The 25909-nt window shown below is 42.3% G+C and overlaps 1 protein-coding gene across 1 annotated transcript in view; it reads right to left on the reverse strand.

Moving 5' to 3' along the window:
- Positions 1-7228: 7228 nt before the first annotated feature.
- The window catches only part of LOC141172980 (uncharacterized), a 69116-nt gene continuing 50435 nt past the window's right edge, over positions 7229-25909 (reverse strand). Inside the window, exons 6-9 of the mRNA XM_073657592.1 lie at positions 18232-18354; positions 16671-16820; positions 11963-12070; positions 7229-8017 (exon numbers count right to left, since the gene is read on the reverse strand). Of these exons, the coding sequence (XP_073513693.1) occupies positions 7791-8017; positions 11963-12070; positions 16671-16820; positions 18232-18354 (608 nt within the window). The 3' untranslated portion in view covers positions 7229-7790. The remainder of the gene's footprint in view (positions 8018-11962; positions 12071-16670; positions 16821-18231; positions 18355-25909) is intronic.

A 25909-nucleotide genomic window follows, 5' to 3' on the forward strand; every position in this document is an offset into this window, starting at 1 on the left:
AGTATGCCTTCAATTTTGAATAAATCCCCAACAGTGTCACCAGCAAAGCATCCCCACACCAACACACCTCCTCCTCCATGCTTCACGGTGGGAACCAGGCATGTAGAGTCCATCCGTTTACCTTTTCTGCGTCGCACAAAGACACGGTGGTTGGAACCAAAGATCTCAAATTTGGACTCATCAGACCAAAGCACAGATTTCCACTGGTCTAATGTCCATTCCTTGTGTTCTTTAGCCCAAACAAGTCTCTTCTGCTTGTTGCCTGTCCTTAGCAGTGGTTTCCTAGCAGCTATTTTACCATGAAGGCCTGCTGCACAAAGTCTCCTCTTAACAGTTGTTGTAGAGATGTGTCTGCTGCTAGAACTCTGTGTGGCATTGACCTGGTCTCTAATCTGATCTGCTGTTAACCTGCAATTTCTGAGGCTGGTGACTCAGAGAAACTTATCCTAAGAAGCAGAGGTGACTCTTGGTCTTCCTTTCCTGGTGCGGTCATCATGTGAGCCAGTTTCTTTGTAGCGCTTGATGGTTTTTGCAACTGCACTTGGGGACACTTTCAAAGTTTTCCCAATTTTTCGCACTGACTGACCTTAATTTCTTAAAGTAATGATGGCCATTAGTTTTTCTTTACTTAGCTGCATTTTTCTTGCCATAATACAAATTCTAGCAGTCTATTCATTAGGACTATCAGCTGTGTATCCACCAGACTTCTGCACAACACAACTGATGGTCCCAACCCCATTTATAAGGCCAGAAATACCACTTATTAAACCTGACAGGGCACACCTGTGAAGTGAAAACCATTTCCGGTGACTACCTCTTGAAGCTCATCAAGAGAATGCCAAGACTGTGCAAAGCAGTCATCAAAGCAAAAGGTGGCAACTTTGAAGAACCTAGAATATAAGACATATTTTCAGTTGTTTCACGCTTTTTTGTTAAGTATATAATTCCACATGTGTTAATTCATAGTGTTGATGCCTTTAGTTTGAATGTACAATTTTCATAGTCATGAAAATACAGAAAAATCTTTAAATGAGAAAGTGTGTCCAAACTTTTGGTCTGTACTGTATATATATGTGTGTATATATATATATATATATATATATATATATATATATATATATATATATATAATATATATATAAAGTATTATTTATATATATTATAACATCCATCAGTCATATGTATTATACTTGCTGATGGTTTCTGAGTGACAATTTTTGTACAATCAAATGAAAAACGGTAAAAATAGCAAAGAGTTCAAAGAGTTTAGAATTTCAGTTGAAGAAAATATTCTCATCATAAGCAAAACTATTAGAAGCTTAAAAAATAATATTAACTGTGATAATAGCTATTAGAATTATCTAAAGTATATATACTGTAACATTTATTATTATTATTATTATTATTATTATTATCATTATTATTATTATTACCTAGTTTAATAAACATTGCAAGCTAATATTAAAAATCATGTGAATTCCGCTAAAAGTTATTTATTGCAGATTTTTTTTATTGTTTGTTTTTTTTCTTAAAAAGATATTATCATTTTTGTTACATTATTATTTTAGGTACACGATTAATTTGTCACCTTTAATCATTAGAATCTAGTTAAAATGTAACCACCAATTTGGTGACAGATTGCTGCTGTCAGTGCACAAGATTGACCTCTACCCCATTCACATGGGACTTTTAAGATCCTGTGTTGTCTGGATCAGTGGGGGTACCAGAGGTTGGATCCCCTACGATCGGGAAGTTTTCCCCCACAGTGTTGTCCTTTATTCTGTCATATCTAGCTAATTGGTGATAAAAAGATACGTACCAGGAAAAATGACCATATCTAAATTCAGTACTCCTATGATTGGTAAGAATCCAACATCAGGTCTGGGAATCCCCGATAAAATCCTAACCATAAATTTTCAGATCCACCATCATAGTACTTGGCTCCTCAGAAAACATCTAGCCGATGTACGTTGGTGCTTGGTTGAAGACGCTCTTGGTCAGGCTTAGATCACAGATTCTTGATCCTCCTCTTCTCCGTAATAATCCAAATAAAGGCACTCTCGAATTACTGCATACGATCAGAACTAATGGATCTCCCAATATTCATGCATGTGACTCTGCATCACGTAATTACTGACTTGTCTCTAAACATTACTGAAATGTTTTGGGTGAGTGCAATTTTTTGTCGAAATATCTGGGTGTGGAACAATTTCACAAAATATGCCTAATATGTAAAACCGGCTACGGCTGGAATTATTTTTTTTGTTTACCACTTTACTTTTTCTGTCTGAAAACTCACATGCAAAGCTCTGCAAACCTTATAAAGAAAGGAAGAATTCCTGACATTGTGAAGACTTTAGAACGTTGGCTCACAAATGACCTTTATCATCTATCTACAGGATATAGTAGTTGGTAAACTTTTGACTGCTTAGACCAACATGGAAGACAAAATTATGGGCCCCCAAGTCGCCTGTGTGAATGGAGAGGAAGTGCACATACTTGAACCCTGCTTTATTCACTGTCTTTAGGATTGTACCCAATTGTCTCCATAAATCCCATAGATAGTGAATGGAGCAGTGGTCAAGTATGTAAACTACTGCCCGATTCATACAAGCAACTTTGGGATCCACATTCTTGTATTTGGTGGGTTCCAGTGGTTGGAACTCCAGCAATTGTAGTTTTATCACCTACCGTGATGATAAATGTTATTTTTAGGCTAAATTCTTTAATTAATGTTGATGGTCCTAATTTGTCAATGTTTTTACGCCAGGAAACTGAAGTAAGAAGGTTGAAAAGTTGCTAAATTTTGTGACTATTAGCGTTTTCATGCAATTTTTGCTCAACTCTGATAAAATAGGCAAAGCTGGGAGTTCCTTATGCAACAAATCTTTCTCCAGTTTATGACTGGAGTAAGATTTGTGGTGCAGTGTACATGGTGGTGCAGCTTATCTGATTCACTAAGAGGTGTGTTCCTCACACTCTACCACGCCACCTCATCAAGACTGGCATGAGAAACGCAGGTTTTGATGAATTTGGGCTGATATTTCTAGGCCGATGTTTCTACTCTTGAGGAACTGGACCTAGATGGACTGACTTAACCCCTAAGGACAACACTTCCATTAGCTAGAAAAAAATATACACTACTGTGGGATTTTTCATGAGGTCAAGGCAGGGTTGGTCTACCAGAGTACCAGAGGATCCCATGGTGGCCGTAGCTCAGTTACATATCCCAATGATGTAGAGGAAGTCAGATCAGTAACAATTTCTCCGCTCAGTGAGTGACTGTTTTACTGCCCTATGGAATCTGGGTCACGCTGAGTTGTTAGTATGTTGATTGATAGCTTGGCCATCCAGTCTTGTGATGGGCATGCTGAGCTGTTCGTACTTTGATTGACAGCTCGGCCATCTAATCTGTGACTGGAAGTTGCTGGATTTTCTCCAGGTGTTCTCTGTTTTGGAGCTTGCCCAGCTACTTAACTTAGCTGTCTGCCTCTGATCCCTGCAAGATGTCGTTTTTACTTCCTTTTGAGTGTTTTCCTGATTCTGTTGTGCTCACATACTTACCGCGAAGCAGGATAGTCAAGAGGTTCGGGATCAGTGCTATGAGTGATCATAACAGACAAAGGGAAAAGACAAAAGCGTAGTCAGGTAACTGTCTGAGGTCAGAGTATCATGAAGGTAGTGGATCAATATAAAGGGGTAAGTCAAACGGATGGTCAAAAGTAAATCTAAGGTCAGCAATGAAGATCAGAATATAACTCAGATCACAGAGCAAACACAAACTTCACTTGAGCAAGGCTATAATTGGCAATCGTCTGACCGATGTCAGAGTGCTTAATAGCCCTGTAATCACCCAGAATAGATGACACCAGGAGGAGATCCCACAGACCCAGCCAGATAGGAAGGATGAGCTATCATTCACAATACTCACACCTCTGCCTCAGATTGGGTGGTAGAGCTCTCACTCACAATCCTGACAGCTTAGAAAGCTCTTGTTCCCATAAGGCGGCAAAGCTGTCATTCACTGCATCCATAGAACACTGAGTGGTGGAATCTTGACAATAGCACGCACCTGGAGTGGCAGCAACCAAGTCCTATGAAAGACCATAATCTTCCTTACCATTCCCATGCATAGTCCTTGCCATAGGACCCTTCGATAATTAAGAAACTAAAATATTATTTTTTTCTCTAAAAATTGAGCAACCCAACAGACTTGTTTTTATTTTTTTTATATATATTTGGAAAAGATAAGATTCGTTCTGTGCTAAAGACTCCAAAAAGTGCACAATGCCAGTCTTAATGAATTGGCCCGTAAGAGTACAATGATCGTCTGTGAGCTCCTGGAAAGTTACTCTTTGGTCATAGATGGACAGTAAAGGTTATTTTCATAGCAAATATTGTGGACTGTACTCTGAGCAGTCACGATGGCTCTTCAGTATCTAACTTGCTATAAATTTCTGTAGTCGAGAAGCACACATATTGCCCAGGGGGCAGTAGTGGGTGGATAAAAATGTACAGAAATCTGCACCGATTTCTAAACAGGTTATACATTGCAGGAAATAACCTAAACAATATAAAAAATAATAATCAATGAACTACTACTAAGAGTTTTATAGGACATGTGTCTCCATACAGTACACAGCATCCAGGGGAATAATCCCCCAGAAATATTCCTATAGGACAAACAGACATCCAATCAAGGTAAAAGCTATGAAGATTGATTTATTAGCTCGAATATATATTACTTGCATAGAAAAAAACAACACTTTGAGATAATTTAAAGTAAAAAAAACAGCGTGCTTCATATCTTGCCTGACCCAAGGTTTCGCTCTTCCAGGTTTGTCAAGAGTACATGGATGGTTTCCTCTACACAGTTGATGGAGATCCAAAGGAATAATCCAGGGGACATGATATACTTGATGTAGTTTTATTATCTATGCGTTTCAAAATCATCCAACTTCTTCATCAGGATTCGACCACAGTAGATAACAAAAACGCATCAAATTTATCGTGTCTTCTGGAATATTCCTTTGGACCTCCATCAGCTGCGTAGAGGAAACCACTTCATCAATATCCTTATGTTTCAGGGAAGGTGATAGAAGCTGCAATGAATTGACTGCGGGACCATCCTCCTATGACATCACGCTTAAGACTCCCCTTAAATGAAATTGCAAAGGAAGTAAAGTAAAAGAAAAAACAGACACGGGGATTAGCTTTATCGCGAGAACAGTAGGGAATTTTAAAATGAAGAAAACTAAAAAAGTTTTTAGAGTTTAAAGATAGATATTCATAAAGGGTATTATATCTATACGAGTAAACTTAGGTTAGGTACGAGTAAACTTCTTTAACTCGTACCTAAGCCCTGGAGTGTTTCACATACAGTATGTATCCATTGTTCTGGTGATACTGCATAAAAATCTTAATAGTTTTCACATTTGTGTTTCTGATAGACAGATTATCTCAGGTCTTTGTCATAAACACTTCCTCTAGGTGCTAAATGGTTTTAGTTAGTGTATTTGGAATGGAAAGTTGGCCTTGGGCCCATCATAAAAACTCATCCAAAGTGCTAGGTCGCCATCCACAGGAAAGATCACTTTTGAACTTCTGATACATCTTTGATCTAAGAGCGCCACTTTCAGGACAGTGTCAATGTCAGCAGGAATGTGTATGCTCCTGAAGAACTGAAAGACAATGACCTGATTAGATGCTTCTGTTATGTGGAGGTTTTACACAGAATATGTTTCTGAGTGTGTAGCTGATATACAATGACAGCAGATTTTTGTTATATCCTTGTCCGTTAGTTGGGTTCCTCCATTTTTGTACTTGCAAATACCCTGTTTATAATTAATGCCCTTTTAACCCTTCATCCCCGAGCTAATTTTTGTTTTTTGTTTTCAATTCTTTCGTCCCTTTTTCCAAGAGCCATAACTTTTTTATTTGTCCAACAATATAGCCGTGTTAAGGCTTTTATTTTGCACGAAGAATTGTACTTATGAATGATATCATTGATTTTACCACATAGTGTATTGGAAAACAGGAAAATTCCAAGTAAGGTGAAATTACCAAAAAAAAGTGCAATTTCATAATTGTTTTTTGGCTTTTTTTATTTACCATGTTCACTATATGGAAAAACTGAATGGGAAATATGATTCTCCAGTTCAGTACGAATACACAGATACCAAGCATGTATAGGTTCCTCTTTATTTAGGTGGTGAAAAAAAATTCTGAAATTTACACGAAAAACAGTTTTTGCATTTGTCACCATTTTCCAAGACCCGTAGCGTTTCCATTTTTCGAGATCTGGTGCCAAGTGAGGGCTTATTTTTTGCTGTCTGATCTGACGTTTCTATCTATACCATTCCAGCTAGTTACAATGCTTTGATCGCCTGTTATTGCATATTATTGTAATGTTGCGGCGACCAAAAAAAAAACAACTCTGGTATTTTGATTTCTTTTCTTGTTTCGCCGTTTACTGATCAGATTAATTTTCTTTAGATTTTGCATTTCTGAATGCAGTGATACCAAATATGTGTATTTTTTCTTTTTTTCTTCTTATTTTATTTGTAATGGGTTAAAAGGGGGGTGATTAGAATTTTGATGTTTTTTTTTTTAACTTTTTTTTTCACTTTTCACTGACTTTAATAGTCCCTTAGGGAAATTGAAGCCGCAGTCACATTGTGCTGTTTATATAGCAAAAATCACGGACTTTTAAGAATGCTGGCCACTGCTCCAAAAATTTTGCAGATTCTACTACTATTACTATGACTATTACTATCATTAATGCTCTCACTACTACTATTACTAATACTACTCTTTTAAAACTACCAACACCATTACTTCTACTATTACCACTATTATTAATCTGAGGAGCGGTGCTCTTCCGAAAAAATACACATGAGAATAACTTTTTGATTTATCACATAAAATCAATCTTCCAAATTAATAGAGTTGACTATTGCTCCTAAAAATTGAAAGTTTGACCAAGCGGCGCAGTAATGCTCGAAAGGCATAGTTGTTCGGTAACTTACCAATGTCCACAAAATATACAATAAAAAAGTCAGTGCTCCAATGTTCTTTTGTCCAAAAAGACAGATGCTTTATTTGCCCATAAAGTATAATGCAACATTTTGGGTAATGATCAAAATCATTCTGTACATATAACATATTTATAGTGCTTTGTGTCAAAGGGGTTGTCCACTACCAGGACAACCTCTTCTCATACCCCACCCTTGGCCCCAATAAAATAGAAAAGCTTATACTCATCTCCCGTGCTGGTACCATTCCAGCGGTGTCGGCACGCGCTCTCCCCATGGATCTCGTGCAGATTTGTGACACGTGACCCCGGTGCCCAATCAGTGCTGGCATCACTGTCCCCGCCTTTGTACAAATTGAACATGAAGAGGAAGTCCAAGAGCAGCCAATCTCTGACTTCCTCTTCATGTTCAATTCGACAATTAGACAGGAGGCGGGAACAGTGACGCCAGCACTGATTGGGTCACGTGTCACAACACTGCATCTTTATCAGGCACTGTATCAAGTGATATAGCCATAAGACACAATGTTAGGATTCAGCTCTGCTTGCTGATTTGATCGGATATCATGTGAATGTTCAGATACTGTTGAAATCCAGATGGTGGAGCTAGGTTGTCCCCCACTCAAGAGCCTCATAGCAGCTGCACAGTTTGCACTATAAACTCTCCTGAAGGGGAAGCTATGAATATGGGGATAACCCTTCAAAAGAAAATGCCTTTTCTAAGTCAGACAATGCCTTTAACTTTTACACTCCTGTTTCAAAATATACATGCATTAAAAGGCACTAGAACCATAATGAATGGCAGCACAGATGACAATATTGTTTTGGCAGTAGATTTTGTAGTAGATGATACATCATTTGTTGCCCGGGTGCAGGTATATGTGGTTTCTGACAGCACTGTACCAGCGGTTGAAGACTCATTTCTTTGGTAACAGAAACCTTCAGAGGCGCAGCCACCCTCTATTGAAGTCACAGTCTCGGAGCCTAGAAAACAAAAAATATGAATGTGTGTCACCCTGGCCTGGATGCCACAAAATGTAATAAAGCTGTGTCTGAGAGCAAGGGGGAGGTTCTCTAGTCAGGGGAACATGAGCATGCAATGCCTCCTTTCTCAGGCCAGTAGGGGGAGCTGGCTGCCCCTATAAAAGCTGGTACTGGGGGCAGGGTTAGAAAGAACTTGAAGGCCTGTCTCAGGACTGAGACTTGTCCCAGAGCAGAGCAAGGACAGACAGTTGTATTGCACCTAAGAGGAAGTGTGGCAGGAGGAGAGCCACAAGCCAGAGACAAGAGGCGAAGCGAGCCTGTCTTGGCAGATAACGGACTTAATTTACCAGACTTTGGTGTCTGAGGCTGGGAGGATTCCACATCCCCCAGCAGAGAACCAGTCCGCAAGGGACTGTATATTCCTTGGCCTAAGAAGTCTGGAGGCCCTGCCACAACCGAAGGGACCAGTAAAGCCGTACAAGGCTGGGAGCAGAAAGGAACCCACGTCGCAGGCCATACAGGCGAGAATACACGGAAAGCTGGGAAACGTGGGCTGTTACCCTATAACGAGGAGATAGCCAGAAGGAGCGCAGGAAGCACGGTAGGCCTACACCCTCACCCTGACCAGGGCCAATTTCCCCGTTGCTCTCAGACATCCAGGTCCCCTCCTAGCTGGGACTGTTTAAGGGTCAGTTTACCTGTTTTAGTAAAGACCCTGGACTGCAACCTGTTGTCTGTGTGCTCCTTGCTCCTCCAGCACTATCAGCACTGGGACTCTCACTACCATCACTCCCACCATCCATTATACTGCCCTGGGGCCGCACTCTTCCCGTGGGGAGTCACACCATCCCAGCTGCACACCTCATCAGCCCCAGCGGTCTGCCTTGCAGCGGCGGTACCTATTGACCGCAAATCCACGGGTGGCGTAGTCGGACATAATCGATAGCACATAACGGACTACCACTGGCCTGACCACCCTGAGCCACGGAACCGGGTTGCCACTACTACTCCCATCGTTCCCTATTGCCCGGATCCGAGTGCCCCACGTCCCAGGGGGCGAGTCAAATGGTTTTCATTGTAATTACCAGATGGGTTACAATTGTGATCCAAGGGGCTGCAACAGCAATTAGGACTAGAGGAAGGTCAACTGTGCCCTATGGCTAATTATGATAAGTGACAGCACATTTTTTAGTCTTGCTTGTATATCGCCAAAGTCCAGATTTTTGGAATGAAAGAGGAGTAGGCGACTCGCTGGCTGGTGCAGCGTTCTGGACTCTAGCACTGTGTACTGTGTACATGTAGGCAGAGCAGCACAAGCGGATGATGGCTGACCTAGCGAGCTGATGTCTACAGGATGTGCCCTGTGCTGGTGGAAAGTGTAGAAGCATTGAGTTGGGCTTTGAGGGACTTTGTTCAAAATTTGTTTTGGGGCTTGTAGAACCCTTGTTATGCCACTGATAACAATATACTGAAAACTATGCCGTATGTTATCTTCTTAAATAGCAACCGTCATTTTAATTAATTTCATAAATCTAGAAATACACATGAAAACTAGAAGCTTTGTAATATATCTTATCAGGGAAATCTTTTTTTTTCTCCTCCCGGACAAATCAGTTATTTTTAAAATTCTCAAATTAAGGGTAAAATCTGAATTCAGTGAAGACAGATTGTTACATTACTGATATAGGAGATGACAGAAGCTACATACAAGATTCTATGTAGATGAGGTGAGTGTCTACATCTATGGAGAGACTTATTAGAAGCTGCTGTCATCTCCTAATTTAGTAATGTCTTCACCAAATACAGATTTTACCTGGGAATTGAGAATTTTTTAAATGATTGATCAGCCCAGGAAGAGAAAGTTGCTATAGAATTTCCATTATCAATTTCCAAGTCCAAAATAGTCCAGCCTATTACAGCAGCATCAACATGGATAAGATTTTGATTTAGTATGAGACTGGCCCCCAAGTGATTCAGAGGGTCCAGGCACTACCCCTCTTGGGTGTAGCCAGTGGGTAGCTCACATTGGCTAGTAGCTCTTCCTTTGGTTGGACAACCCAGGAGAGATTGGTATGTTGACGACCACTGTATTGTGGTGTGGAGTGGTAGCCGTGAGCAAGGTACTCGTCACTTGCGACCCAGCACGTTACATGATGGTGGTGGCCCTGGCTGGGTGTGTGGACTTGTGCTGTGAGGGCACTATGTCTTTGCAGGCCACATGTAACCGATGACGCTGGTTTGCCAGGACCAGATGTTGGACAGTTCAATGAGGAAGACCACCAATCCAAAATAAAATTTTTACTCAATAAGGGATTATATACAGGAGATAGCGGGTACATATCTTGATGAATGTTTCTTTCAAAAGACGGAGCATTTTCCACACACTGATTTCTTCCTCTTTAATCTCTTGTCCTCTATCTTCAGGTTTCCTTTTTACTTCACCAAAACCCAGCTCAGTTTTACAGTCCAGTTTGTAAGAGTCCTATGCTCAACCTGCGGTTCTGCATCCTTTTCCCCTTAGGGGAGCTACTTTGTCACTATGGCCATTACTTATCTCCTCTGTCTCTGACACTCTGGAACTCCTGCCAGGGGCACTCTCTTCATCTTACATACATGTTCTGTTTAAGTCCATTACCTCTTTGGCTTATAAACTTTAGGTCGCACTACTAGGCATCCTCTCCTAGGACCCGTCTCTGATTGATCATTCCATAATTTTAGTCACTTATCTCTCTCCACCGGAGAGCTATACATCCTCTTGGTCTCCTCTCACTTTAGGGACACCCAAGTCATTCAACTCTGCTGAGCAATCAGACCAGAGGTCGACTCTAGCTGCAAGCTAGGCCCCATCTGAATCACTACCAGGAAGTAATCTCTGATCTTCCTACATAGCCCCTCCCTCTCTGGGCTTGTCCCAAATCCAAACTCTATTGATCCCCACTTGCTACCTGTTGCTGAGGGCAGAACACAACTTCATAACATGACAATTAGTGATGAGCGAGCATGCTCATTTATTCCTTTAACCGAGTATGATCAGGTGCTTACGGAGTATCTTCGGCATGCTTGTCTAATATGTTCGAGTCCCTGCGTCTGCATGATTAGTGGCTGTTAAACAGCCTGAACACAGGTGAGGATTCCCTAACAAACAAGCAATCCCTGGATGTGTTCAGGCTGTTTAACAGTCGTAAATCATGCAGACACAGGGGCTCTAACATAACATACGAGCACGTCGAAAATATTCGGTAAGCACCCAAGCATGCTTGAAAAACTCGAGTAATGAGCATGCTCGCTCATCACTAATGACAATACAAAACATTAAACAGGAAAACCTTATAATGCATCACATCACAACAACACACTTGGCTTCAAGGTGGAACATAGGCACCATATCCATTTCCTTACACCACTACATAGAGAACTATAATGATAGCCTAGCCACAGCTCACAGTACTGATTGGCGAGCCACCCAATTTGGGCATCAGACTGCTTATCACTTACCTTCCCGAGCAATTAACATATTAAGGCTAGCGCTCCATCCTTCTACTCAACAACTCAGGTAATGAGCCTGTGAAGACTCAGAAACTGAGCCACAGCCCACACTGCTGCCAGTCAACGTCTTGTTGCTTTATTGTCTGTTCTGCACCGAAGTAAGAAACTAGTAAACTGTCTCACCATTACCGCCATTATCATCCATAACTGACTGGGGTCAACCATTGCTGCTTCAAATCTGCACCAAAAATTTCAAATAAGAAGGGAAAGTAGGAGTCTATCTATAGTGGTTGTAGGGGTTGCAATACGGCGGCATATACATGGTATAAATGACACAATATTTTATATCTGTCACTTATTATGCATGCAAAGATCTTACTGTTAGGTGTGTTGTGACCTCAAGTCCAGAATTGTAATTGCAATTTATTGCACATTTTATTTTTCTACTTAATATTTCACCTGTACTTTGCTTTCCGGTTTTAACAAGACACATAGTTTGATCTCCTGCACAATTTAAATTCCACTCTGGACACTTTAGTCCATTGGGCGTCGAACTTCCATCTGGCGCTTCAACAAACAAAGAGCAGAAAAATATACTTTGATGAAATTGCAACTGAGTAGAAAATCAGAAAGAGGAACATTTTGCTGAATAAATAATTCTAAGATCAGGATGGAACTTTCCTTACATAGCAGACATTTATTTACAAGTGGAGCTAATATTATATTCATAGATTATGTTCAATATTGCAAGTTACTTTATTATGGCTTTCATGTATCAGAAATAAAAACTGAACCAACTTTTCTAAAACTCTTAATTAATAATATCTTACTTCTTAGTTTCTAGAGCTTCTAGGTGAACCTTGATAGAATTCTAGGTTCTTCAAAGTAGCCACCTTTTGCTTTGATGACTGCTTTGCACACTCTTGCCATTCTCTTGATGAGATTCAAGAGGTAGTCACTGGAAATGGTCTTCCAACAATCTTGAAGGAGTTCCCAGAGATGCTTAGCACTTGTTGGCCCTTTTGCCTTCACTCTGCGGTCCAGCTCACCCAAAACAATCTCGATTGGGTTCAGGTCTGGTAACTGTGGAGGCCAGGTCATCTGGTGTTGCACCCCATCACTCTGCTTCTTGGTCAAATAGCCCTTACCCAGCCTGGAGGTGTGTTTGGGGTCATTGTCCTGTTGAAAAATAAATGATGGTCCAACTAAACGCAAACCGGATGGAATAGCATGCCGCTGCAAGATGCTGTGGTAGCCATGCTGGTTCAGTATGCATTCAATTTTGAATAAATCCCCAACAGTGTCACCAACAAAGCACCCCCACACCATCACACCTCCTCCTCCATGCTTCACGGTGGGAATCAGGCATGCAGAGCCCATCCGTTCACCTTTTCTGCGTCACACAAAGACAAGGTGGTTGGAACGAAAGATCTCAAATTTGGACTCATCAGACCAAAGCACAGATTTCCACTGGTCTAATGTCCATTCCTTGTGTTCTTTAGCCCAAACAAGTCTCTTCTGCTTGTTGCCTGTCCTTAGCAGTGGTTTCCTAGCAGCTATTTTACCATGAAGGCCTGCTGCACAAAGTCTCCTCTTAACAGCTGTTGAAGAGATGTGTCTGCTGCTAGAACTCTGTGTGGCATTGACCTGGTCTCTAATCTGAGCTACTGTTAACCTGTGATTTCTGAGGCTGGTGACTCGGATAAACTTATCCTCAGAAGCAGAGGTGACTCTTGGTCTTCCTTTCCTGGGGCGGTCATCATGTGAGCCAGTTTCTATGTATCGCTTGATGGTTTTTGCAAATGCACTTGGGGACACTTTCAAAGTTTGCCCAATTTTTCGGACTAACTGACCATTTCTTAAAGTAATGATGGCCACTCATTTTTCTTTACTTAGCTGCTATTTTCTTGCAATAATACAAATTCTAACAGTCTATTCAGTAGGACTATCAGCTGTGTATCCACCTGACATCTGCACAACACAGCTGATGGTCCCAACCCCATTTATAAGGCAAGAAATCCACTTATTAAACCTGACAGGGCACACCTGTGAAGTGAAAACCATTTCCGGTGACTACCTCTTCAAGCTCATCAAGAGAATGCTAAGAGTGTGCAGAGCAGTCATCAAAGCAAAAGGTGGCTACTTTGAAGAAACTAGGATATAAGACATATTTTCAGTTGTTTCACACTTTTTTGTTAAGTATATAATTCCACATGTGCTAAGTCATAGTTTTGATGCCTTCAGTGTGAATGTACAATTTTCAAAGTCATGAAAATACAGAAAAATCTTTAAATGAGAAGGTGTGTCCAAAGTTTTGGTCTGTACTGTGTATATATATATATATATATATATATATATATATATACACTGCTTAAAAAAATAAAGGGAACACTCAAATAACAAACCCTAGATCTGAATGAATGAAATATTCTCATTGAATACTTTGTTCTGTACAAAGTTGAATGTGCTGACAACAAAGTCACACAAAAATCATCAATGAAATCAAATTTAATAAGCAATGGAGGCCTGGATTTGGAGTCACTCCCAAAATTAAAGTGGAAAAACACACTACAGGCTGATCCAACTTTGATGTAATGTCCTTAAAACAAGTCAAAATGAGGCTCAGTATTGTGCGGGGCCTCCACGTGCCTGTATGACCTCCCTACAATGCCTGGGCATGCTCCTGATGAGGTTGCGGATGGTCTCCTGTGGGATCCCCTTCCAGACCTGGACTAAAGCATCCGCCAACTCCTGGACAGTCAGTGGTGCAACATGACGTTAGTGGATGGAGCGAGACATGATGTCCCAGATGTGCTCAATCGGATTCAGGTCTGGAAAACGGGCAAGCAAGTCCATAGCTTCAATGCCTTCATATTGCAGGAACTTCTGACACATTCCAGGCACATGAGGTCTGGCATTGTCCTGCATTAGGAGGAACCCAGGGCCAACCGCACCAGCATATGGTCTCACAAGGGGTCTGAGGATCTCATCTCAGTACCTAATGGCAGTCAGGCTATGTTTGGCGAGCACAAGGAGGGCTGTGCGGCCCTCCAAAGAAATGGCACCCCACACCATTACTGACCCACTGCCAAACCGGTCATGCTGAAGGCGGTTGCAGGCAGCAGATTGCTCTCCACGGCGTCTCCAGACTCTGTCACGTCTGTCACATGTGCTCAGTGTGAACCTGCTTTCATCTGTGAAGAGCACAGGGAGCCAGTGGCGACTTTGCCAATCCTGGTGTTCTGTGACAAATGGCAAGCGTCCTGAACTGTGTTGGGCTGTAAGCACAACCCCAATCTGTGGATGTCGGGCCCTCATACCACCCTCATGGAGTCAGTTTCTAACCGTTTGTGCAGACACATGCACATTTGTGGCCTGCTGGAGGTCATTTTGCAGGGCTCTGGCAGTGCTCCTCCTGTTCCTCCTTGCACAAAGGAGGAGGTAGCGGTCCTGCTGCTGGGTTATTGCCCTCCTATGACCCCCTCCACATCTCCTGGTGTACTGGCCTGTCTCCTGGTAGTGCCTCCATCCTCTGGACACTACGCTGACAGACACAGCAAACCTTCTTGCCACAGCTCGCATTGATGTGCCATTCTGGATGAGCAGCACTACCTGAGCAACTTCTGTGGGTTGTAGAGTCCGTCTCATGCTACCACGAGTTTGAAAGCACAACCAACATTCAAAAGTGACCAAAACAGAAAACATTGGTACTGAGATGTGGTCTGTGGTCCCCACTTGCAGAACCACTACTTTATTGAGTGCGTCTTGATAATTGCCAATAATTCCCATCTATTGTCTATTCCATTTGCACAACAGCATGTGAAATTGATTGTCAATCAGTGTTGCTTCCTAAATGGACAGTTTGATTTCACAGAAGTTTGATGTGTTCCCTTTATTTTTTTTGAGCAGTGTATATATATATATATATATATATATATATATATATATATATATATATATATATATATACAGGGTGGGCCATTTATATGGATACAAGTAAATTAAATGGGAATGGTTGGTAATATTAACTTTCTGTTTGTGGCACATTAGTACATGGGAGTGGGAAAACTTTTCCAGATGGGTGGTGACCATGTGGCCATTTTGAAGTCGGACATTTTGGATCCAGCTTTATTTTTTTCAATGGGAAGAGGGTCATGTGACACATCAAACTTATTGATAATTTCAGAAGAAAAACAATGGTGTGCTTGGTTTTAACGTAACTGAATTCTTTCATGAGTTTTTTACAAGTTTATGACCACTTATAAAATGTGTTCAAAGTGCTGCCCATTGTGTTGTATTGTCAATGCAACCCTCTTCTCCCACTCTTGACACACTGATAGCAACAACGCAGAAGAAATGCTAGCACAGGCTTCCAGTATCCGTTGTTTCAGATGCTGCACATCTCGTATCTTGATGGTATGGTGTGGTATATGGGATACAAAGATATTGGGGCCATTCTTCATCAATGGAAACCACAATGCCACTGGATATCTTAAATTGCTACATGATGATGTGTTGCCCTCTTTATGCACTGAAGATGGCACGTTCCCTGAGTATTTCCAATAAGATGGTGCACCACCACATTATGGGTGTCAGGTCCGAGCATCCCTACATGAATAGTTTCCTGGAAAGTGGATTGGTCATCATGGGCCAGTTGAATGGCCACCAAGGTCTCCTGATCTGACCCCCTTAGACTTTTATCTTTGGGGTCATCTGAAGGCAATTGCCTATGCTGTGAAGATACGAGATGTGCAGCATCTGAAACAACGGATACTGGAAGCCTGATGTGCAGCATCTGAAACAACGGATACTGGAATGCCAAGAGTGTGCAAAGCAGTCATCAAAGCCAAAGGCGGCTACTTTGAATAACCTAGAATATAAGACATATTTTCAGTTGTTTCACACTTTTTTGTTAAGTATATAATTCCACATGTGTTAATTCATAGTTTTGATGCCTTCAGTGTGAATGTACAATTTTCATAGTAATGAAAATACAGAAAATCTTTAAATGAGAAGATGTGTCCAAACTTTTGGTCTGTACTGTATATTTTATACACCTGCTATAAATTTACTGCCCCCTGCTGGAAATATTTATGGTGAAATATTTGAGACATTGAATCCATGAACCTTTTTTTCCTTGGATTGGACTCGGCACTTGACGACTTACCAATGGGCTTTTCTGGCGTACAAAGATTTTCAGAACAACATGTAGTCGCCATCCTCTCTGAACTATGGAATGATGTGCTGAAGATCCCGGTTGCATTACATTCACTTGGTTGAGCGCAGAATCTATAAAACTTCTGGAAGATTAATATGTCTATAAAGAAAAAAGTATGAAAAACAAGTCACAAAGTTTTTAAGCTTTTCAGAATTCACTATAAGTACGATGAGGACCGTTCTTCCACTAAAAAAAAGTAATTCTGGTGTTCTGATTTATTTTCTCGTTACGCCATTTACCGAACAGATTCTCTTTATATTTTGATAGATCGGTGATTCTGAATGCGGCAATACCAAATATGTGTATTTCTTATTTTTTTAGTGTTTTAGTTTCAATGGGCCCTGAAAATAATGTGACAAAAGGGACATTTTAAATCAATAGCAGATCGGCAATGACAACCACGTGTGTCTCCTGCAGACCCTGGCCAACCCACTGTATCTCCACGATCATGTGACACCGGCGCGGAAGGGCAGGTCTTATGACGTTCTTCCGGCACGTGCATGTTAAATGCCGCTGTCAAAGATTGACAGCGGCATTTAACATGTTAACAGCTGCAGGTGGACCGTGATTCCACCCACAGCTGTTAGGGGTACATGACAGGTGATCAGATCATCTGTCATGTGCCTGAAAAGTGATGGAGGCGATCTATGAAGTACCTATACGTCATAGGTTGCTTTTCATTGCATACATAAATAGGAGGAATTGGTTAAACAAGAATTGCAAAGACTTCTTCTTTTTCAAATGTAAGGAAGAAACGAATATATGCACCCTGCCACACCTCCATCTCATCAAGCCACCTCTACTCAATATGCACTACTCCGATCCAGAAAATGGATGAGAAGGGTCCGTGAATATTCTTCAATGGTACTCACGACACATGCACTAGGTTTCTTGACATCTAGGATTTGCACAAACGCAGATGAATGTATTCGGTCTTCTTAGCACCAATTTTCTTCTGCAATTTCTGGAACTAGCACAAGTGCAGTGTGTTAAAAGAGATGATTCCGATGGACATGTCTCATAAGTTGTCTTTCGAAGCATCTGCTGCCATTTTCTGGAAGGGGGTAGTGCATGTTCAGGCTTTTCTGTTAGGGAGGCATGACTTCACATATTGGGAAAAGGAAGAATTGTTGGAAAATTATGTCTACAATAATCATTAAGTAATAATTACAACATTGACAGTAAATATGGGGGTGGAGGAGTTGGCCACTCTATGACTACTATTACTAAATGGGTGTTAAATTGTTATTCTCAAAAACAATCAAGGTATCCTCCACCCATTGGATAGGGAATAACTGGCTGATTGCTTGGGGTCTGATCACTGGGACTCTCAGGGCTCATAAGAAGGATTCTCTGGAACCTGAAGAACAAAGCTTTGCAGCTCCATTCTGAATGTGGCCAAAGTGCACATGCTCGGTTCACACTCCATTGAATGTCTATACGAATGACAGAAATATAAATATATATAGTAGAAATTACAACACACATTTAAAATAGCACCACCCCTTACTTGATGATATGCTATATCGAGAGGCACACACATTGCCAGCGGGGCAAGAGGAAATGGCGGAAAGGAGAAATAAACAGGTATCTGAGTTGATGTTCGAACAAGTGTAACATTGAAGACATTGACCTGAAATAAAACATAATGAATAAACTATGAAAATGTATCAAGATGTTGAGGAACAGAACAAGAATCCTGGAAGAATCTTAAACATTAGAAATGTAAATTGAAGCTCCTTGGCCCCAATGTAAAATCTGTAACTTGACCTTCCATCTACAAGGAGCCATTATCAATAATGGTGATAGCACAGCAGAAAAAAGACACAGGTCCATCACGACCAGCCTGTAATCTTACTATAGTTCTCCAGAGAAAGACAAAACCCCTGAGTAAGAAGCTAATAGACCCATATTAAGGGACCCATTCTTACTGTCTAAATTACAAGATTAAAGGGGCTGACATATCTTCTCATAAAAGTCAGCAGTTGCTGTATGCTATCGCAGACTTTTGAATCTTGACAGCATGCAGTGTGCACACCCTCAGAATTCCATGTTATTGCCGGAGAAAGTGATCAGTCACGTGACCATGAGTATGCAATGGCATTCACATGCAGACTAGATGTGCTTGGTCTCTTCAATTCACTTAATTTAAGAGAAGCTAGGCACAGATAGTCGAAATATGACCGGAAGTATGCAAATTGGCCGGAAGTATGCATACTTCTAGTCATGTGACCGTCAACTCTCATCGGGGAATCCTGACAGTGTGTGCACCACACGCAGTCAGGATTCAGAGGTTTGAGGTCACATAAAGTGAATGCAGCCTTTTATTTTAGAAGACCAGAAAATATCTTTAATTCCAATCTTAGAGATAAACAGATCAATTTAATTCAATTTAGTTAGAAAATCGCTGACCTCGACAAATTAGACAATTTGTGATCTGGTTCACGCAAATCGCCTAAAATGGAAATTGCCATTTTACAAACTGGAGGAGTTGCATCAGCTAAAAAAAGAACATTTAACATATGATGAGCTTCATCATAATGTTTTGAAACTGTCAAATCACATAATATAGCAAAGCCAATTAAATGGGACTATTATAGCCTGTATAAAAGCCAAGGTAGGGAATGCAGCAGATATTTTCAAGTGATTTAGGATAGTGATAGGATGTCAGAACTGAGCAGTAGAGATAGGGAGAGAAAGCCAGAAAACACTGAATAAACTGTACAGATAATGTGAGACAGAACAACAGTGAAAAAAATTAGTATGAAGAAAAGAGATATTTTTCAGGCCATTGGAGGCTTCAAGGTAATTTTAAATCACCACAAATCAAATTTCTTGGGAAAATTTAGCAAAACTGGTAAACTAGAATTTAGAATGATAAGCTCATGTACCCTGCATCACATTCACATTTTCTGCAATCTGAAATCCATAGTTTACACCATCCTTTGATTTTATTCACCTTGGCAGCAGCTGCCTGGCATTGGTTGCTAAAGTTGAGTTTAATGTCTACTCTCTTATTGTGTTAGTCAGTGACCATTTGTTTCCTGGGCACCAAGGAATGACTTTACATTTATCAGTTACCCTTCTGTAATACAATATTACCCTCCTATATATTAATTTCTTTAACTCCTTAAAGGAGTCGGCCACTACTTTTTATGATTGCCCCAATCGATGGACCCTGTGCCCCTAAGTGATTTTCTAATTAGCACCTGCTGTCCTTCTTGTCTGTGAGCGGCGCTACCACTTGCCGCTCACAGGCATCACGGGACCTGCTGCTGTCATGTCAAGTGAGGTGTGACATCAGTGACGCGGTCCCCGCGGTGGCTGATGGGCTGTGGGCAAGTTTACCCCACGTGTCACACCCAGCATCCACCGCATGCTTTCCCAATGAATGGGGAGAGGGAGAGCGCACGGTGGATGCTTCGTATGACGCGCGGGGTAACCCTGCCCACAATCCAGCATCCACTGTGGAACACAGAAGAGAGAGACCCCCAGCTGCTGCGTGGACTTGCAGTGACATCAGCGAATGTCAGAGCCGGCTGCAGAGGGGGTCACGTGATGCCTGTGAGCGGCCAGTGATAACCTCGCTCACAGGCAAGAATGACAACAGGAGGTAATTAGAAAAACACTAAGGGGCACAGGGTCCGTCAATTGGGGCAATCATAAAAAGTAGTGGCCAACTTCTTTAATGCCACATTCACACATCTGTTTGTCATGACCCGAGATACACTGACTGTCCATGGGTCTCCAGACCTGAGCTTGATAGCTTCATAGACCTATATGGGGCTGTGAAGTTCAGGTTTGGAGACCTCCGGACATTCAATGTATCATGGACTGTGCTCGGGTCTTGAGAAATGGATTTGTGAATGCGGCATTGAGCACGGTCCATGATACATTGACTGTCAGAATTGATAAAAAAAACAGTATTGATAAAAAATATATATTACCTGTTGCTGCCAAAGCAGAGAGGAAAGACGCCAATCTCCAGAGATACATGGCTAATGTGACAATAGTTCCATTCAGTGGAGATTTTATAACAGTGGATACAGGTTTTTTCCAAAACGAAACTTAACCTGTTTCATTTCCAGCAAACTGACATACAATGGAAACAAAGATAAATTCCTCGTGCATTTGCAGGGGTGTGGTTCTGTCTCATACATTAAAGATCTCACCTCCATCATACTGTATTGGTAGTAAGAATTGTGGTTTATGTCATAACTCTTGTAGAAGGCTTGTCCACTACTTTTTTACTGATGGTCTATCCTAAGGATAGGTCACCAATATGAGATCGGTGGGGGTCACTAGGAGGTGATTTGCAGTACTCGGCAGGGGCCACTAAAAAGTGTACAAAGCTTGGGTCTTCTGCTCCTAACTAGTGTTGAGCCACCCCCGTAGTGTTCGGGTTCGGTTCGGTTCGTCGAACACCGGGATGTTCGAGGAACTGTTCGTCGAACACCTTAGAACACTGTCGAACACCGTTAAAACCAATGGCAGGCAAACAAAAACACATAGAAACACATAGAAAACACCTGCAGAGGTGTCCAAAAGCTGACAAACTGCTCAGAAGACACTCTCTTTAAAAAAGCCGGCCGGCAAATTCAGCAGCGGCATACACCGGTACCCGACAATTTAGACAAGAAGGAATAGAGCATCACACATAGATTAGATAGATAGAAACATGTCAGTCACACATATAAGAAGCACAGTGACAGTGTTGGTTACTGCACTTGTCATTTAGTGTAAAGGATTTATTAAAAAAAATATTAGTGTTTTCATGCACCGTCTCTTTAAAAAAGCCGGCCGGCAATTCAGCAGCGGTACCCGACAATTTAGAACAGAAAGAATAGAGCTTCACACATAGATTAGATAGATAGAAACATGTCAGTCACATATATATGAAGTACAGTGATAGTGTTGCTTACTGTACTTGTCATTTAGTGTAAAGGATTTATTTAAAAAAATAATAGTGTTTTCATGCACTGTCTCTTTAAAAAAGCCGGCCGGCAATTCAGCAGCGGTACCCGACAATTTAGAACAGAAAGATAGAGCATCACACATAGATTAGATAGATAGAAACATGTCAGTCACATATATATGAAGTACAGTGATAGTGTTGGTTACTGTACTTGTCATTTAGTATTAAAATAAAGGATTTATTATCAAAAAAATTGGCGTGGGGTTCCCCTTAATTTTAGGCTCTAGCGGAGGTTAAGCAGACGGCTGGGGCAGATGTTTGAAGCCTGGGAAGGGGGTAATACCCACGGAGCTTCCCAGGCTACTAATATCAGCCCCCAGCTGAATACATAGCCTTTACTAGCTATTAAAATGGGGGACCCCCCAAAAAAAATGACGTGGGGTCCCCCCTAATTTAATAGCTAGCAAAGGCTAGGCAGACAGCTGGGGGCTGATATTAATAGCCCAGGAAGGGAGCCATGAATATTGGCCCCCTCCCAGGCTAGAAACACCAGCCGTCAGCCGCCCCAGAAATGGCGCATTCATAGGATGCGCCAATTCTGGCACTTAGCCTCGCTCTTCCACGCTGCCCTGGTGCGGTGGCAGGGGGTAATAGGGTTGGGGTTGATGTCAGCTTATAATGCCAGCTGACATCAAGCCCAGGTTAGTAATGGAGAGGCGTCTATAAGACACCCCCATTACTAACCCCATAGTCAAAGTTAAAAAAAACACAAACACCCAGAATAAAGTCCTTTAATTGAAATAAAGACACAATCCTTTATTGTTCTAAATTAAACCATACTTACCATCACGCCCATTCCAGCTGAAGCCAACGATCTCCTGCAATAAAAGAAAAATAATAAAGCAACCTCATCCTTACCTTTCCATGGTTCCCACGACAGCTTCAGCTCTGCTACATCGAGATGACAGGCTGGACCGCAGCAGAACGCTGCCATCCAGCCTCTCATCCCGCAGACACTGAGAAGCGCAGGCTTGCTTGCGCTGCTCAGCGTCTCTCTGTGACGACATCCAGATGAGCCGAGTTCATGTCCAATGAACTCGGCTCACCTCATGCACGTCACTGACAGCGTGGGAAAATTCTCACGCTGAAGCGCTGATTGCAGGAGAATTTTCCCACGCTGTCAGTGACGTGCAGGAGGTGAGCTGAGTTCATTGGACATGAGCTCACCTCATGCACATCACTGACAGCGTGGGAGAATTCTCCTGCACTCAGCACTTCAGCGTGAGAATTTTCCCACGCTGTCAGTGACGTGCATGAGGTGAGCCGAGTTCATTGGACATGACCTCGGCTCATCTGGATGCCGTCACAGCCAGACACTGAGGAGCGCAAGCATGCCTGCGCTTCTCAGTGTCTGCGGGATGACAGACTGGATGGCAGCGTTCTGCTGCGGTCCAGCCTGTCATCTCGATGTAGCAGAGCTGAAGCTGTCGTGGGAACCATGGAAAGGTAAGGATGAGGTTGGTTTATTATTTTTCTTTTATTGCAGGAGATCGTTGGCTTCAGCTGGAATGGGTGTGATGGTAAGTATGGTTTAATTTAGAACAATAAAGAATTGTGTCTTTATTTCAATTAAAGGACTTTATTCTGTGTGTTGTGTTTTTTTTAAATACTTTACTAGAAATTCATGGCGGTCATGTCTAATACTGGCGTGACCCCATGAATTTTGGGCTTGGGGCCAGCTGATAATACCAAGCTGGCCCTAACCCCTTTATTACCCAGTGAGCCACCGCACCAGGGCCCTGTATGAGTTGGGTACAGCGCCAGAAGATGGCGCTTCTATGAACGCGCCATTTTCCGGGGTAGCTGCGGACTGCAATTTGTAGCGGGGGGGGGGCCCAGAAAGCTTGGGCCTCCCTGCGCTGCAGATTCCAGCCCCCAGCTGCCTAGTTGTACCTGTCTGGACACAAAAATAGGGCGAAGCCCCACGTACTTTTTTTTTAATTATTTCATGAAATTCATGAAATAATTAAGAAAAAAAGGCCTTCCCTATATTGTTGTGTCCGGCCAGGTACAAATAGGCAGCTGGTGGATGGGGGCAGCCCGTTCCTGCCTGCTGTACCTGGCTGGACACAAATATAGTGCGGAGCCCCACTTCAATTTTTTTTAATTATTTCATGAAATTCATGAAATAATTAAGAAAAAAAGGGCTTCCCTATATTGTTGTGTCCGGCCAGGTACAAATAGGCAGCTGGTGGATGGGGGCAGCCCGTTCCTGCCTGCTGTACCTGGCTGGACACAAATATAGTGCGAAGCCCCACTTCAATTTTTTTTAATTATTTCATGAAATTCATGAAATAATTAAGAAAAAAAGGGCTTCCCTATATTGTTGTGTCCGGCCAGGTACAAATAGTCAGCTGGTGGATGGGGGCAGCCCGTTCCTGCCTGCTGTACCTGGCTGGACACAAATATAGTGCGGAGCCCCACTTCAATTTTTTTTAATTATTTCATGAAATTCATGAAATAATTAAGAAAAAAAGGGCTTCCCTATATTGTTGTGTCCGGCCAGGTACAAATAGGCAGCTGGTGGATGGGGGCAGCCCGTTCCTGCCTGCTGTACCTGGCTGGACACAAATATAGTGCGAAGCCCCACTTCAATTTTTTTAAATTATTTCAGGAAATTCATGAAATAATTTAAAAAAAATTGACGTGGGGCTTCGCACTATATTTGTGTCCAGCCAGGTACAGCAGGCAGGAACGGGCTGCCCCCAACCACCAGCTGCCTATTTGTACCTGGCCGGACACAACAATATAGGGAAGCCCTTTTTTTCTTAATTATTTCATGAAATAATTTAAAGAAAATTGACGTGGGGCTTCGCCCTGTTTTTGTGTCCAGCCAGGTACAACTAGGCAGCTGGGGGCTGGAATCCGCAGCGCAGGGAGGCCCAAGCTTTCTGGGCCACCCCCGCTGCAAATTGCAGTCCGCAGCCACCCCGGAAAATGGCGCGTTCATAGAAGCGCCATCTTCTGGCGCTGTACCCAACTCATCCAGGGCCCTGATGCGGTGGCTCACTGGGTAATAAAGGGGTTAGGGCCAGCTTGGCATTATCAGCTGGCCCTAAGCCCGAAATTCATGGGGTCACGCCAATATTAGACATGACCACCATGAATTTCTAGTAAAGTATTTAAAAAAAACACAACACCCAGAAAAAAGTCCTTTAATTGAAATAAACACACAATTCTTTATTGTTCTAAATTAAACCATACTTACCATCACGCCCATTCCAGCTGAAGCCAACGATCTCCTGAAATAAAAGAAAAATAATAAAGCAACATCATCCTTACCTTTCCATGGTTCCCATGACAGCTTCAGCTCTGCTACATCGAGATGACAGGCTGGACCGCAGCAGAACGCTGCCATCCAGCCTGTCATCCCGCAGACACTGAGAAGCGCAGGCTTGCTTGCGCTCCACAGTGTCTCTCTGTGAGGGCATCCAGATGAGCCGAGTTAATGTCCAATGAACTCGGCTCACCTCATGCACGTCACTGACAGCGTGGGAAAATTCTCCTGCACTCAGCGCTTCAGCGTGGGAGAATTCTCACACTGAAGCGCTGAGTGCAGGAGAATTCTCCCACGCTGTCAGTGATGTGCAGGAGGTGAGCTGAGTTCATTGGACATGAGCTCACCTTATGCACGTCACTGACAGCGTGGGAAAATTCTCCTGCACTCAGCGCTTCAGCGGGAGAATTCTCACGCTGAAGTGCTGAGTGCAGGAGAATTCTCCCACGCTGTCAGTGACGTGCAGGAGGTGAGCTGAGTTCATTGGACATGAGCTCACCTTATGCACGTCACTGACAGCGTGGGAGAATTCTCCTGCACTCACCGCTTCAGCGTGAGAATTTTCCCACGCTGTCAGTGACGTGCATGAGGTGAGCCGAGTTCATTGGACATGAACTCGGCTCATCTGGATGTCGTCACAGAGAGACGCTGAGCAGCGCAAGCAAGCCTGCGCTTCTCAGTGTCTGCGGGATGAGAGGCTGGATGGCAGCGTTCTGCTGCGGTCCAGCCTGTCATCTCGATGTAGCAGAGCTGAAGCTGTCGTGGGAACCATGGAAAGGTAAGGATGAGGTTGCTTTATTATTTTTCTTTTATTGCAGGAGATCGTTGGCTTCAGCTGGAATGGGCGTGATGGTAAGTATGGTTTAATTTAGAACAATAAAGGATTGTGTCTTTATTTCAATTAAAGGACTTTATTCTGGGTGTTTGTGTTTTTTT

Source organism: Phyllobates terribilis, unplaced genomic scaffold, assembly GCF_046119375.1.
Source record: "Phyllobates terribilis strain yellow unplaced genomic scaffold, ASM4611937v1 Scaffold_12__6_contigs__length_324123572, whole genome shotgun sequence".
Classification (NCBI taxonomy): domain Eukaryota; kingdom Metazoa; phylum Chordata; class Amphibia; order Anura; family Dendrobatidae; genus Phyllobates; species Phyllobates terribilis.